Source organism: Notolepis coatsorum, assembly GCF_963971535.1.
Source record: "Notolepis coatsorum genome assembly, chromosome: 12".
Taxonomy (NCBI): Eukaryota; Metazoa; Chordata; class Actinopteri; order Aulopiformes; family Paralepididae; genus Notolepis; species Notolepis coatsorum.
The window spans coordinates 121,614,269-121,632,330 of NC_140176.1; the positions used below are offsets into that span (position 1 = coordinate 121,614,269).

At 39.2% G+C, this 18,062-nt stretch overlaps 1 protein-coding gene across 9 annotated transcripts in view; it reads left to right on the forward strand.

The window, feature by feature from the left end:
- LOC311238592 (globoside alpha-1,3-N-acetylgalactosaminyltransferase 1-like) overlaps positions 1-18,062 on the forward strand; it is a 124,905-nt gene that overhangs the window by 51,712 nt on the left and 55,131 nt on the right. For 3 of the 9 annotated variants that reach the window (XM_084326704.1, XM_084326707.1, XM_084326705.1), the window contains 2 exons: positions 8,821-8,874; positions 14,304-14,336. The exons of 2 other annotated variants lie outside the window; for them this stretch is intronic. In XM_084326704.1, the coding sequence (XP_084182830.1) occupies positions 8,821-8,874; positions 14,304-14,336 (87 nt within the window). The remainder of the gene's footprint in view (positions 1-8,820; positions 8,875-14,303; positions 14,337-18,062) is intronic. 4 more of the 9 variants (XM_084326706.1, XM_084326709.1, XM_084326708.1 and 1 more) reach the window with 2 other exon arrangements.

The window sequence follows — 18,062 nt, forward strand, 5'->3', positions numbered from 1 at the left end:
TCGAACAGCCTGCAGGCTGCAGTGCAAACTACCTGGTGTTCTATCGCCATGCTCTAAGACAAACTCTAACCTTAACCAACTTTGAAATAGTGCCTAAGCTTAACCGTCGAAAGAACTTGCCGTCAGCCCGTCACTGACCTGTCCAGACTGCATCCGACCAACAGCTGCAAAGTGCAAACTACCTGGCGTTCTATCGCCCTGCTCTAAGCCAAACCGAGAAATGCGGCTAAGGAAAAGTACTGGCGTCGCCGCGTCGGCCAATTAGAGAGCGTCTCAGAGAAATGCGGCTACGGAAAATACTGGCGCTGCTTGCTTAGATGATAATAGATCGCTTTAAAACGCGCCCGGCTTCCATCATAATACATCATATTTCAATGCACAGCGAGTTACGCACTGATTGGCTGCGACGGATACAGCGATTAAACCAGTGCACGCCCACTGTAAGCGCTATTGCGTCTAGCCCGAGAGAAATGCGGCTACGGCTAGCCCGAGAGAAATGCGGCTATGGAACGTATTCTCTATCAGACAGTCACTTCCTGTTAACTGAAAACAATTACGCTCTAGCGCCCCTATTGACCAGCCGCCACGGCGTGATGTTCTACCGGCAGCAAAATAGAATAGAATAATTTTCACCAGCCGCCACTGTGGTTGAACATTGTTTTGTCGGTTGCAATTTTTTTAATAATCTTTTTTGGAGCTTGGGGGTACCTCAGATATTAAACCCTTTGTTAACAGATTTGGCTATGGGGCGACAATAATGTATACAAGAGGCATGGTATTCCATCTTTGGCCTTGCTCTGCTGGCAGCGGTTTATTTATCACGTTGTCTCATAATACAGCAGCACCTATGATCTCCTCTCCGGGAGGGGCAGACGTGAGAAGAAGGAACAGTAGGAGGGAACCAGGGTTTATATAGTCCCAACCTGGTGTAGACAGTAGACGCTCCGCCTACAGCGCCCTCCAGTGGACACAGATATACATGCAGTCATGAGGGCAGTAGAGAGCAATTACAGTCAGTTACAACCATACATACACCCTCTATATTCAACACTCCCACTTATGGTTGCTTAACATTCTGTATGGACTCTTCAAAACAATTTACAAAGGAAATGACATTCAATATTTACACACCAAACATAACCTCTGTAAATCTTTTCAATTTCAGTTTGGAAGCAGGTTTCGTCATAGTGTCTGCTACCATGTCATCTGTTGGACAATAAATCAGTGTCATTCTTTCTTCTCTGATGACAGATTTGATGAAATGGTACTTTATGTCCATATGCTTACACCTCTGTCGGCACACAGGGTTTCTCGCAATGGCAATAGTACCTTGGTTGTCCTCATAAACAACAGTTTTCTTATATACATAGTTATCCATCCCTCCGAGCAGTTGTTCTAGGTAAATACACTCCTGTATCGTCATGGCCAGAGCCATGTACTCGGCTTCACAAGTTGACAGTGCTACTGTGGGCTGCTTCTTTGTTTTCCATGAAACCAGTGAACTGTTTGTGTTTAAACTAACACAGTATCCAGTTGTACTCCTTCTATCTGTGGTGTCAGCAGCCCAATCTGCATCACTGTAGGCTTTAAGCCCTAGGCCTTCACTGCTCTTTCTGAAACAAAGTAGTTTATCTACTGTACCTTTTAGATAACGAAAAACATGTTTTACTGTGGTCCAGTGTTCCTCTGTGGGATCAGCGAAATGCTGTGACAACTTACTCACTACAAAACACAGGTCAGGGCGGGTACATGTTGTTAAGTAGATGAGGCTACCCACGGCTTCCCTGTACATTTTTACATCTGTCCGTTTCTGAGCATCCTCTTGGTAATCAAGTTTCTTATCACATGGTGTTTCCCTTGTTCTACATTCCTGCATGTCAAAACGTTTCAGGATCTTTTCCACATATCTCTTCTGGGCAGTGTGCGATCCATAGCATCATATTTGGGTGAGCCCCGTCGTCGGGGGGGGGGGGGGGTGCGCGGCGCGCCTCTCAGCGGAAAAAAACTCAGAGCGTGTTTTTATAGTCACATATTTGTCATGTGTAGGTGGGTTTTCCAGCAAACTCACCACTCTCGCTGCCGTTGAATTCGTAAGGGCTGCTACCACATAGTAGTACTTGGTGGCATCCGCGGTAATATTCCTGAGATCGAATAGGGCTTCGGCTTGCGCGAACCAAGCGTTGGCACTCTGCGCAGCTTGAGTGAAACTGCGTTCAAAGTTCTGCGATCTGCGTTCTGTTGTTCAGTTGACATGTTCGATATAATCTCCGAAATATGTCCAAGGGTCACAAATGTAGGAATGCAGTAATGATAGCGTAGACGGAGTCGTGTTCCGATGCAAAAACGCTAGTTTATTACGCACTCTACTGTCGCACAAACAACACCCATTCAACTTTCACTGTCTCTCTTTAACTACGTCATCCCCCGCTAAGGGTCATGGGAGATGTAGTAAACACCACAAAAGGCTAGAATGCCGTGAATTGTGTCCCAGTAAGTAGCCACTACACGCAAATCATTAATCATACATCCAAAATAGCATACGTTTATTATTATACACGATGATGATACAGCTCCCAGGGGAGCTTTAGAGACCCCCAGGGGAGCTGATGTCTGATCTAGGGGAGCTATAGCTCCCCGGGCTCCCCTCTTGGATCGCACCCTGCTTCTGGGATACTGTTACACAATTTACCGACTGCTCAAAGTCCATACCTAGGAAATGCTTTAACCTGCCAAGGTCTTTCATTTTGAATCTGGTGGAGAGCATACCTTTCACCTGATCTAGGTTCCTAGTGTTGTCTGCTGCGATGATCAAATCATCCACCCAAATGACGATTATCACTTTCCCTGACTCTTTTGACTCCCTTGAGTAAACACAGGGGTCTACTGGATTCTGTAGGAAGTGATCCTTGATGAGGCATGTGTGGAGCATCTCGTTCCAATTTCGCCCAGACTGTTTCAGGCCGTAAATGGATTTTTCTAGCCTGCACACTAGCTTTTCCCCTTTCTTTTCATAACCTTCAGGTTGTTCCATATATATCTCCCTATCTATGGGTGCGTGCAGATAGGCTGTCTTCACATCCATCTGATGTAGAATCAGATTGTCCTCAGCTGCTTTCTGAACCACTACCCTTACACTGGTCAGGTTGGCGGTGGGGGGAAATGTTTCACCATAGTCTATCCCCTCCCTCTGGCTGAAACCTTTAGCTACAAATCTCGCTTTGTACTTTTCGTGGCCTTCGATCCCTTCCTTGATTGAGTACACCCATTTGCCTCCCACTGTCTGTCTGCCCTCTGGCAATTGTGTGAGAGTAAAAGTGTGGTTGTCCTCTCCTCGTCCATCGCTCTCTCCCACTTACTCGACTCTGGGGACACTATGGCTTCCTTAAAGGACTGAGGCACGCCACACACCACTCTGTAGCAGTAGTCAATATCGGCGAGTGTACTGTCATCCTCTCCGGGCATAATCTATCAGATATTTTGGGGGTTTGTGTTCCCTTGAGGGATACCTCCCACTGCTTGGGGCACTTGACGTCACCCTCGGGTGCTCCTCGTCATCGCCCTCTGGGGGTGGCTGGCTGTCTGCTTGCACGCCTGTGCTCAGTACGCAGTACGGTGTCTCTGTCCCTCCATACCTTACCCCGGAGTCCAGCCATGGCTCCTCTGTCTGTGTCTCGATTTTGCGACAAATTTCAATAGTCTGTGCTTTTGCACCTTCCCTTTACCGGGATAGTAGACTAGTGCTGAGCTCCCTCTGTCGTGTCCTACAAAGAACCCTTTTTCACATCTGGACTCAAGCTTGCCTCTGTCCTGCTGGTAAGTATAGCACACTGATCCGAATTTGTGCATTCTGGCTAGATTACATCTTTTCCCAGTCATTGCTGTATATGGGGTGGTGCCTGTGTGTTTATTAAAACACCTGTTTCTGGTGTAAGCAGCTTCTTGTACCGCATAATGCCACAGGCTCTTCGGTATGTTACTATCGTCTAGCTTACACCTGGCCATTTAAAAAAGGGAGCGCCATTCCCTCTCTGCTACCCCGTTCTGATGTGGGGAGTAGGGACATGACGTCTCGAGTCTGATCCTGTTCTTTCTTAGCAGTGATTGGAACTCTCTGTTCGTAAACTCGGTCCCATTGTCTGATCTCAAACATTTTACTTCCCCATAGGGGGCTACATCGGCAAGGAACTTTTCCGTGGCTTGGAGCGCATCACTCTTTGCTTTGAGGAAATAGACGAACACTACGCCTGTACCCACATCTGTAAAGGACTGTACGTAGTTAAAGCCACCTATGGACTCGTTCCTTACTGGACCGGCTAGGTTGGTGTTAACTAGCTCCAGCGGTCTCTTTACTTTCTCCGTGGGGCCCCTGTTCCTTGTTTGAGTAAACTTCCCTCTTATGCAAACTTCACATTCTTTGTTAGGTCTATGCCTCTCACCTTTAATGTGCATACCGTCTGTCACTGCTTGTAGCTTTAGCAAATCCTCGTGGTTACAATGACCCATAATTTCATGCCACGTCTGGATGTCATGGCTAACAGTTACATTACATTTGTCATTATTATTGCACTCCGTTTGTAAGTAATACATTCTCCCATATACGTCGATATTAAACCGCGTACCATCTCGTTCTACAAGAACATCTTTACCTTCACTGAAGAACACTTCGGCGCCGTTAGCAGTAGCAGATTTGACTGAGAATAGTTCTTGCTTCCCGTCTGCCCGCTCCATGCTGTGTCCCTCCGGCTCGAAGGATTTATCGAAGTTCTTGAAACTGCTCCTGTCGTTGATGATGTGGGACGACGCACCTGTGTCTACCGGGTGACGCCTGTTTTACTGCATTACAGTACTGTTATATTGTCGTTTTTTTATCAATAAAAAATATATTACATATATTGCTGGTGCTCCTTACATTTTGGTGGGTGCTCCTAAATTTTTTCTGGTGCTCCCAAGTAAAAAAAATTATTTCGAGCCCTGGCTTCATAGTCTTCGGTGAGTTTGATGTACCCATATGTCTCGCGATGGTCTGTTGATTGTCTGCATCTGACGTCATTTACTCCCACATGCACAATGACTGTATGTGCAGATGGATAGCGCTCCACAATAGTTGGAATATGTTTAATTATATTGATTGATTGAACATTTTATTAACAGATTGCAGAAAACGAAATCCTCTCGTCCCGCCGCTCTTCGTGCGTCATTTCGACCCGTCACACGATCTCTATCGCCGCCATCTTGTCTGTAGTCGCCATCTCGTCCATCGCCGCCATCTTGTTTGTAGTCGAGGTCTCGTCCGTCGCCACCATCTTGTCCATGTGCGCCGCCTCGTCTCTGGCCGACATCTTGCCCATGTGTGTATCGGGCACTCTGGTCTCGTTTCTTTCGGCACTCTTTGTCTGTGTGCCCCGATGATCTGCAGAAGTTGCACCAGACTGTCTTGTTGCAGTTATCTCTCCGATGCCCGTTCTCTCCGCATCTTGAGATACTTGGTACTCAGCACCACACTCTGAAACTAGCTCTCCAGGTGGTATCAGATGAGATTTCAATGAGTTCTTCCAAGAGTTTGGATGGAGATGTGTCAGGAAGCTTTGTCTGAATGTTGTCTGTAAAGTTTTTTTTTATCCAGAGTAACTTGGTGATCCTTTTCTGTGTTTTATTAAATAATGATTTTCAGATTTTGAGAAATGGTCAAACTGATCCAAATATGGTATTTTCATGGAGAACAGTGCAGCTGCAACAGATTGCACTTTAGTGATAAAAAAGTAATTTAGTGATTTAAAAAAGAAAAGAAAAAATCTCTTTTATTTTTATTTTATTTTATTTTTATCTCAAGGCCCCCCCTGTCATGCATCTGCGCCCCCCCTGGGGGCGCGCCCCACACTTTGAGAAACACTGTAGTATAGAATAACGTAAGGACACCATACTATATAATAACATATAAACACCATACTATAGAATAACATATAAACACCATACTATAGAATAACATATCAACACCATACTATAGAATAACATATAAACACCATACTATAGAATAACATATAAACACCATACTATAGAATAACATATAAACAAACACCATACTATAGAATAACATATCAACACCATACTATAGAATAACATATCAACACCATACTATAGAATAACATATAAACACCATACTATAGAATAACATATCAACACCATACTATAGAATAACATATCAACACCATACTATAGAATAACATATAAACACCATATTAGAATAACATATAAACACCATACTATAGAATAACATATAAACACCATACTATAGAATAACATATAAACACCATACTATAGAATAACATATCAACACCATACTATAGAATAACATATAAACACCATACTATAGAATAACATATCAACACCATACTATAGAATAACATATCAACACCATACTATAGAATAACATATCAACACCATACTATAGAATAACATATAAACACCATACTATAGAATAACATATAAACACCATACTATAGAATAGCATATAAACACCATACTATAGAATAACATATAAACACCATACTATAGAATAACATATAAACACCATACTATAGAATAACATATCAACGCCATACTATAGAATAACATATAAACACCATACTATAGAATAACATATAAACACCATACTATAGAATAGCATATAAACACCATACTATAGAATAACATATAAACACCATACTATAGAATAACATATAAACACCATACTATAGAATAACATATCAACACCATACTATAGAATAGCATATAAACACCATACTATAGAATAACATATAAACACCATACTATAGAATAACATATCAACACCATACTATAGAATAACATATAAACATCATACTATAGAATAACATATAAACACCATACTATAGAATAACATATAAACACCATACTATAGAATAACATATAAACACCATACTATAGAATAGCATATAAACACCATACTATAGAATAACATATAAACACCATACTATAGAATAACATATACACACCATACTAGAATAACATAAAAACATCATACTATAGAATAACATATAAACACCATACTATAGAATAACATATAAACACCATACTATAGAATAACATATACACACCATACTAGAATAACATAAAAACATCATACTATAGAATAACATATAAACACCATACTATAGAATAACATATAAACACCATACTATAGAATAACATATAAACACCATACTAGAATAACATAAAAACATCATACTATAGAATAACATATCAACGCCATACTATAGAATAACATAAAAACATCATACTAGAATAACATAAAAACATCATACTATAGAATAACATATAAACACCATACTATAGAATAACATATAAACACCATACTATAGAATAACATATAAACACCATACTATAGAATAACATATCAACACCATACTATAGAATAGCATATAAACACCATACTATAGAATAACATATAAACACCATACTATAGAATAACATATCAACACCATACTATAGAATAACATATAAACATCATACTATAGAATAACATATAAACACCATACTATAGAATAACATATAAACACCATACTATAGAATAACATATAAACACCATACTATAGAATAGCATATAAACACCATACTATAGAATAACATATAAACACCATACTATAGAATAACATATCAACACCATACTATAGAATAACATATCAACACCATACTATAGAATAACATATCAACACCATACTATAGAATAACATATAAACACCATACTATAGAATAACATATAAACACCATACTATAGAATAGCATATAAACACCATACTATAGAATAACATATAAACACCATACTATAGAATAACATATAAACACCATACTATAGAATAACATATCAACGCCATACTATAGAATAACATATAAACACCATACTATAGAATAACATATAAACACCATACTATAGAATAGCATATAAACACCATACTATAGAATAACATATAAACACCATACTATAGAATAACATATAAACACCATACTATAGAATAACATATCAACACCATACTATAGAATAGCATATAAACACCATACTATAGAATAACATATAAACACCATACTATAGAATAACATATCAACACCATACTATAGAATAACATATAAACATCATACTATAGAATAACATATAAACACCATACTATAGAATAACATATAAACACCATACTATAGAATAACATATAAACACCATACTATAGAATAGCATATAAACACCATACTATAGAATAACATATAAACACCATACTATAGAATAACATATACACACCATACTAGAATAACATAAAAACATCATACTATAGAATAACATATAAACACCATACTATAGAATAACATATAAACACCATACTATAGAATAACATATACACACCATACTAGAATAACATAAAAACATCATACTATAGAATAACATATAAACACCATACTATAGAATAACATATAAACACCATACTATAGAATAACATATAAACACCATACTAGAATAACATAAAAACATCATACTATAGAATAACATATAAACACCATACTATAGAATAACATAAAAACATCATACTAGAATAACATAAAAACATCATACTATAGAATAACATATAAACACCATACTATAGAATAACATATAAACACCATACTATAGAATAACATATAAACACCATACTATAGAATAACATAAAAACACCATGCTATAGAATAACGTAGAATAACACCAAACTATAGAATGATAACAGGGTTAGGGTAAATAGAAGTTGAAGGTGTTTTTATGTTTATGTAAATCTTTGTCCGCTTCAGTCCAGAAGAGCCTGTTGCCAGGAGCAGCGGACATTACCTGATGGCCCCTGACCAGTAAGTATTAGAAGTGCGATGGGGGGCTGGCCGAGGTCCGTCGGGGCGCATGCAGGGGGCTGGCGTTCGACTTTGGGGGAAGTCTGGCGGGGGGGGTTTGGTTGGAGCCTATGGCACCTATGGCTTCGGCTGGACCTTTCCCGGACCTTCCCTGGAGTTGGGTACTGGTCTCTTGCGTGTGCTTTGGTGGATTTTGGTTGGTTTTTCGCCGTTGGGCTCCATCGGTTCGCTGGCTGTTTTTGGGGTTCCTTGCGTGGGGGGCTCGCTGCGGCTTCTGCTGTGTTCCAGGGTGTCCCGGTGTCATCTCGGACTGTCCCGATCCATATCTTCTCATTTGGCCGCTTTTGTGTCTGTCTGCTTCAGTGGTTTGGAGTCTCGGCTCCTTTGGCGTGGCTGCGGGTCCTGGGGCGCGTGGCCTGTCATTCCTCTGTGGAGCGTGGGATTCGCTGGTTTTCCTCGTGGTTTTCCTTCCTGTTGCCGTGCATGGCGGTGTGAGTGGCACGTGGGCTGTTTGTGTTTTGACGCGTTTTATTTTTATTCTGTCAATTGTGTGCTGATTTTATGCCTATGTTAATTGTATACTAATTTATACACTGCGGCTTTTGATCATTGTTAGCATGGTGTTATTCACAGTCAAAGATGGAAAATTATAATAATAATAATAATAATAATAATAATAATAATAATAATAATAATAATAATAATAATAATAATAATAATAATAATAATAATAATAATAATAATAATAATAATAATAATAATAATAATAATAATAATAATAATAATAATAATAATAATAATAATAATAATAATAATAATAATAATAATAATAATAATAATAATAATAATAATAATAATAATAATAATAATAATTTATATTCTCCTTTGGTTCATTACAATTTACTCAAGAACATGCAAATGAGCCTTGTAGTTGTGGAGCAATTCTTAATTTACTTGGGTTGTTGTGGGAAAATATGGCTAGGTTTTAACAAATCATGCAGAGTGCTCTATTTCTACTGGGCAGGTAAACTCACCACTTGCTAATTTCTCAGAAGTTGCCTACTGGAGCTTTAACCCCTAACTGCTCTAGTGGCTAACACTATAGCTAACACTTGCTAAAATTCTAGCTAATGCTAACACTATAGCTAACACTTGCTGAAATTCTAGCTAATGCTAACACTATAGCTAACACTTGCTAAAATTCTAGCTAATGCTAACACTATAGCTAACACTTGCTAAACGTCTAGCTAATGCTAACACTATAGCTAACACTTGCTAAAATGATAGCTTTAGCTAACACTATAGCTAACACTTGCTGAAATTCTAGCTAATGCTAACACTTGCTAAAATTCTAGCTAATGCTAACACTATAGCTAACACTTGCTAAAATTCTAGCTAATGCTAACACTATAGCTAACACTTGCTAAAATTCTAGCTAATGCTAACACTATAGCTAACACTTGTATCGTTACAAGATTCAGCGGTCCGTGATGTATTCTATATTACTAAGATAGGAATACTGTGATGTTCTATACATCTGCTACTGACTGAATCATCAGTAAAAAGAGAAGAGTGCTGCGGTGGAAGAATCATCAGGCAGGATGCAGCGCTCTCGTCAGAGAATTTGCATTTATTGCATGAAAACAACGCATAACTAGACTAAAAGTTTGGATTCCAGCGAGCTCAGGCCTGAGTCTCGGCTGGAATATTCCATATACAAATGATCAAAACAGTGTTGAATAGTTCTAGCTAATTCATCAGGGTCTTTCTCTGGTGGAAACCAGGAAGTTCTGCTGTATTGTTCTGTTGTTGTCCGGTTGCCGTGGTGATTTCTTCTTTGTCGATTTCTGTCTTCTGTGTGGTATCCGTGTCCTGTCGATCTGTGTGTCCTGTCTGTTATCCAGTGCCCCCTTTTATCAAAGAGCCTGGGCCCTCATTCATCAACGTGGACGTAGAACTTGACCTACTTCCACACGTAAGCACGGAATGTAGAACTAGCGTACGCACAGGGAAGTCGGCATTCATCACACGTGCGTACGCAGGCTCTATGGTCCTCCGTGTTGATGAATACCACTTTGTTCTACCGTCAATGCTCGTGCATGATTATCCATATATGGTCATGAAAATGAGGAAACACCCCCCATGGGATGTGAAATAATGGACGGACCCGAGCGGAACCCTGAGAAACTCCACGAAGATTGTTCACTGCTGTCGAACCAAGAAGACACTATCGCGTATTGTGGGATAAATAAAAGGCGGACTCGTAAACGGTGATGTCAGATATCAACGGCTCCCTAAGACCATTGCTGCAATTCTGCCTGGACAGCTCAAAATACTAATAAAGACCGTTCGTTGACCACTGTTTGGCGTTGGTTGTGTGTCATTATAACCGTGCTGTAATATGAATGCCTTTATTAGTTGTGTTCGATTGGCTATATGATTTTTAGATGCATCTATTTTGTTGTCGGCTAATAAAGACCGCGCTGGAATATGACTGCCTTTTCCCGTGTTGTTTGTTTAATACCCCAGGGATTAAAGTTCTCCTCAATTTGATTCCAAATCGCGATGGATCTCCCGTCAATCTTCTACCTGCTGCATATGATTTCTAGAGGCATACTACAATCTATTTTGATGTCAGTATTGGGTAGCCTATATAAACAATATAATACGAGAGCATATACAAGAACAATGAATCTCACTGCATGTATGATAGCCTGCCTTTCAATACATGAACTTGAATTCCATCATGTCTGTGTGCGGGTCACTGCGGGAACTCACAAGGCTGTTGTCACAATGTAAATAAGAACGTGCACTGAAAAGTTACAGTATGTAGTTGGTTGATCATTTGTATGACAGTCAGTAAACCCTTGCAAAAAGTATCCGTTTTATTTAATGAATTGAAAACATTCAGCATCGCCTGCCTCCCGGCATCCAGCAATAACATGTATCAGGCAAATGCGCATCGCAACATTGACTGAGTGGAATCCCTTTCTATTCACATAACTGCATTTGTGATGGAGCTTTGACAGCTACAGTAACAGTCTATTGGTCGATCCATCTCCAATATCACGATGGACCGTGCCGCGGTGGCAAAGACGTACCCGAGGGTGGAGAGGATCTTGAATGAATTCCATCATCATATATATATGTTGTGTGTCTGTCCACTATGTTTGTTACTTTGTTATTCCCCCCCCCCCCTATCTATGTAAAGCGACCTTGGGTCTCTTGAAAGGCGCTATATAAAATGAAGCTATTATTATTATTATTATTATTATTATTATTATTATCATCACATCTGTGCGGGAGCTCACAAATAGACTGTTAGTCTCAGTGAAGTTTCAACGGAGGTCATCTATTCTAACCAACAAATTGAAGTAGAAAGCATTTCGTGACCATTGGGTCATTCTTATTTGGAAACATGACACACATAATAATTAGCTTTTTATTTGAAACAATATCTAATCGCGTTTGGAGGTTGGTGTTTTGCGTCTGCCCCCCCGTGCCAAACAAGCAGGCCAACCTCTTGTTCGCGTGTGAGCCCGTTATAATTACACTACTGTCGCTATTTTGCAATGAACTATAATGAATTACGGGTCATACAGAAGTTGAACACTAATGCACGGAAGCTTATTTCCGCCTTGGAACTAATGCAGGACTGAGGAGTGCTTATGCGTAGTAACGATCTTCTACCACTGGGAGCTAGGTACGCCAGGTCTGACCTGTGCGTAGATGTACGCACGAAGTCAAGTTCAAGTTGAAATTGATGAATCCCACTCTTTGCTTAGAAATGATCGTACGCACAGGGTAAGCACAGATCTGTGCGTAGAACACGTTGATGAATGAGGGCCCTGGAGTCTCTCCGTGATGTCACAGGAAGTGACATCGAGGAGACGTTTCCCCCAATCCGTGGCTCTCTTGGTTCAATTTGAAAAAAGGGGCTGTCTCTAGTAACCCAACTGCTCCTATTCTTTGTTCCAAATCAGAGAATAGTTTTACTGTCGAATTTCCTTAATAGTTTGGTTATTCAATACAAGATTTATATTTTCGAATTGGTGATAACCAGATGAACACAGACATATCATTCTTGACTAGGTTCTCTTTCTGCTAGACGAGAATCACATTTTTTTTTATCATTCAGTCCGCTCACATGTCTTCTAATAATAATGTTTTAATCTTGAATCAATATCTATTCTAAACCGTTGTTATTTATTCTATTTTAAGTACTGCCAATTTGATTCAAACAATGCTTACTTTCAAAACCCTGTGATCCTAATTTAAACATTTCATATTTTATATCATTGCGTTCAGTAAAATTATCACAACATAACAGGAATATTTGCAGTTCAGTTAAATTGAGTATATAAATTGAGTATATAAAAATATATTTGAAAGTATACTGCTTTACTATAATACAGAAAACATTAGTCCCTCCTCTGCAGCTGTCTCTCCTCTGTGCTCACAGGGGAAGTTTAGCAGATAGTATGGACACGTTATCTACCCCCGCCATTGTCTCAGCTGTTGACCACCACTATATGTAAATTGATCTAGGATGACCACAGCTGAAACCGTTTCAAACACCACACTATGCTCTCTTGGGAACCTAGGTGTTTCCCTAGTAAATCAAGTACATTTGATTGTCAATCATTAACCATTGATTATTTAAAGACTAGAAATATGAATCATTCATTTTGCACACCATCCTAGTATTACTTACTAAATAAATGACTATAATTATTACAAAGTTCCTCTTAACAGCAACAAGGATCTGTTCTATTATACCAATGTAGAGCCTCCAGGCTTGGCCCCCTGTGGCTTCCTGTGACTGAAGAGACATCTGGCAAACCACTCCTTATACTTAAAACCTTTTCAGGGACATTTCTCAACACGTTTTTATGAGATATATTTAGCATAATATACCACACTTGCTAACATTTTAGCTAATGCTAACACTATAGCTAACACTTGCTAAAATTCTAGCTAATGCTAACACTTGCTAAAATTCGAGCTAATGCTAACACTATAGCTAACACTTGCTAAAATTCTAGCTAATGCTAACACGATAGCTAACACTTGCTAAAATTCTAGCTAATTCTAACACTATAGCTAACACTTGCTAAACTTCTAGCTAATGCTAACACTATAGCTAACACTTGCAAAAAGTATAACTTTAGCTAACACTATAGCTAACACTTGCTAAAATTAGAGATAATGCTAACACTATAGCTAACACTTGCTAAAAGTATAGCTTTAGCTAACACTATAGCTAACACTTGCTAAAATTATAGCTTTAGCTAACACTAAAGATACTAAAGACATTACTGGTGATCCTGTTTCTAATGCTAATGCTATTGGTAAGAACGATGGTATGTTCTACCATGTGTAGGCTACCATGTGTATCTGTTTCATATTTGAACATGTTCTCCCCACAGTCTACAGTACAAACAACCAAGCATCCTAGTAGGGTGAGTGACATTTAGATTTTGATGTTTATGTTGTGATGTTGTTGCTGTAATTATATCTAGCTAGTAGACAATATGGGGGTCATCCCTATGTTCCCCGGGTTCTATGTCCCCCACTCCCAAAAGAAAAAAGGGTCCTATGTTCCCCGCTCCCAAAAAAGGGTCCTATGATTGCGTGTGTGGTTCAAATGTTAAACTTCTATTCCTAAAAGAACACTAGTGTTCTGAAGATCCAGATTAATAAATAGAATTAGTTCAACAAAAGGTAGATTAGGCTATCACCTAAAGTTCACATTTATCATTTTCTATACCTTATATATATATATATTGTTTTATTTGTATAAGATATATATTTACCGTTTACCTGATAGTGTTTTATTATTCGCCCTTTTCGTATACTGTATGCTCCTTGTATCACGCGTTGTATACAGCACGAGCCCACGCACCCACGTGTTGGGACGGAGAAATGTTTACCGTTAGTCGGAGAATAAAAGTGTATGATGAGTTTCTCAAGTTTCTTTATTAGTTGTCATACAGAGGTACAGAATACTTTTATACAAAATGCTTCTTTCTGTTACGCTCCAGAGACTGTGCTAGGCAAAAATAGATAAGTATAAAATAAGTATAGCAAGTATAAAATAGAAGTCAAGTACGTAGACAAAAATGTTCAGTATATACATATATACAATGCTCAATGTAGAGTATAGAAGTAACTGAGTTACCATACAATATACTATACAGTGCAAAGGATGGGGTACAAAAGAGGTGTTTTGCTACAGTGCTGTGGGGGTAACGTTGGTGCCGTTATTAATTGGAAACTGTGTCGTAGTATCGCCGGGGGAAAAGTGGAGTGCCATACTCCAGCATCGATCTGCCGACAGGCAGAGGATAACTGAGAAAGAGGAGACGTTTAGACTGAGTTTGGTTGCGGTTGAACTCAGATAGCAACCAATGGACTGTTTGCTAGTTAGTCCCAGTATAAAGGGCTAACGAACTATCGTACCTTCAGCTCGGGCGTTGTTTGGACAATAGGAACCCGGTCCGTATGAGACCCTCCTATCAAGCAGCAACTACCCGACGGTCTCACATCAGCCTCTGGACCAGAACTCAGAGATCATCGTCTCCATCCTCGCCATTCTCCTCCATCTTCAATGAGACATATATATATAGGCTTATATATTATTCTGTATTTATATACTGTATATATAGGCTACATTATTCTGTATTTTTCTCAAACTAAAAAGAAAACCCACAAGGCCAAAAACATGATGTATTACGATGATGAAGATGCATCTGAAAGTGCCTTCGTCGCCAGAGAGGAAAACCCGACTGACAGACCACAACATGCTGAGTGGTTAATTGATTCTGGAGCATCAAAGCACATGACATGTGATAAAAAAGTTCTTCAAGGATACCAGCAATTCTCAAAAGCACAGTCTGTGAGACTCTGTGACGGCAGGGTGGTTGAAGCCCTAGGAATTGGACATGTCAACATGAAAAATACTTCCTGTTCCCCCCCACAGGGTCGGCACCGACCCCTTTTAACATTATGATCATATAGGCATATTTTTATGAGTGATGAAAATAATTAACGATTTTAAAATCAACCGTTTTCAAGTATTAACATCACTACTATGTCACAAAAGCATGTAGAATGTAAAACTTTAGGTTGGCAATAGTTTAGCAATAGGTTAAGTGTCCTTATATCGTTTAAGTTTTCGATATGCGATCGTCTATCCGACCCGGAACCGGAAATGGACATTTTGAACCATGGGAATTGTAGTTTGTATGTAGTCCATTTTGTAGAGGAGATTCATAGCTGTCGGCCAGCGTTGAAATTTCTCCGATCTACACTTCCTGTCACATACTATGGTGGTTCAAAGTTCAGCGTTCTGAATGAATCATATCAATAATTGTTATGATTCGCGATAATAAGCCACAAAGGGTAACGTTTTTGACAAATATTGAAACGCAGTCAGTTTCTCCTCACTATTGTTAGCATGTAGGAACAATTAGATCTGAAATTAGTTTCAAAACGGTTACACTGTGGGGGAAATAAAAAAGTACAGTCGATTACAGTAAATATCAGTATCTGTTATTATGCACGCCTGGTGATACTAAATCCAAATTGAACTCGGGCATTTGAAAGATACTATATGTATATATATATAAATGTGCGAATTGGCTATAATAAGGTAATGTATAAGCATATATTCTATATTTTATAATAATATTTCAAATTGCATTGGTCCGGATGGGAGAATTCAGTACTGTATATACAGAACCTTCGGTTTTATCATCTTCCCTTTATTAATTTCCTTAGATCTTTTGTACACATGATCTCAAGAGGGTACTGAACGAGGTCAGTGGCAGTTTTTTAAGTCTGGTAATTATTATCATGGTGTTATTCACTGTCAAAGATGAAAAGAAAAATCATAATTCATATTTTCCTTTGTTTCATCACAATTTAAGCAAGCCTAGTAATAGACACAACATTTCTGACACTGAGAATACATTCACTGAGGTCCATAGATGTACCTAGATACCAAGAATATGCAAATAGCCCTTGTAGAAGTGGAGCAATATTCCATTTACCTAGGTATACATTTTATGCAGATTTTCACCTGGGGTGGAACAGGTTCAAGTGATGTAAAACATTTCACAATGTATGATGTGCTGTATGTTCCAAAGCTATCTGAGAATCTATTCTCAGTGGGAGCTGCTACCAAGAAAGGAAATACAGTGCAGTTCAGGAAGTCTCGCTGCTACATATGTGGAAAAGATAGAACTCTTCATGGAATGGGAACACAAAGAGCTGACGGGCTCTATCAGCTGGATGTTGAAGGAAGTTCATCTGTCTGTCATAGTGCATCAGCAGCAGCCAGCCTGTGGCACCAGCGCCTTGGTCACACCACCAAGCTGAAGGAACTAAAATATCTGGTGAATGGAGTGGACTTCTCTGCAGAGAAAGAGGTTCCCTTCTGTGAAGGATGTGTGGAAGGCAAGCTGGCTAAAAAGCCATACAAGTCGATTGGAGGAATCCGTTCCAAACGCAAGATGCAGCTGATTCACAGTGATGTCTGTGGTCCCATGCAGACTGAATCTGTAAGTGGAGCAAAATATTTTGTGACTTTCATTGATGATTACTCTAGATGCTGCAAGGTATACTTTCTGAAACAGAAGAATGAGGTGTTACACAAATTCAAGGAATTTGAGAAAACATTCTCAAATGAGTGTGGGCAGAGTGTCATGAGGCTGAGAACAGACAATGGTGGCGAGTACACATCAAAGGAGTTTCAAGAATATTTGAAAGCTCAAGGCATCCACCATGAAATGACTGTACCTCACTCACCACAGAAAAATAGTGTTGCAGAAAGAAAAAATAGGACATTAGTTGAAGCAGCTAGAAGCATGCTGTCACATGCTAAGTTGCCGAAGATGTACTGGGCAGAGGCTGTAGCCACTGCAGCTTACATACAGAACAGGCTGCCCACATCTGTCCTGAAGCAAGAGACTCCCTATGAGAGATGGTGTGGAAAAAAACCTGACATGGGTCACATGAAGGTGTTTGGCTGTGTGCTTATGCACATATCCCAGATTCAGAGAGAAGGAAACTGGACAAAAAGGCTGTGAAGCTTCGTTTTGTGGGATATGCAAACAATGCCAAGGGTTATCGCCTGTATGATGAAGAAAAAAGGAGAATTCTAATCCGTCGTGATGTCATCTTTG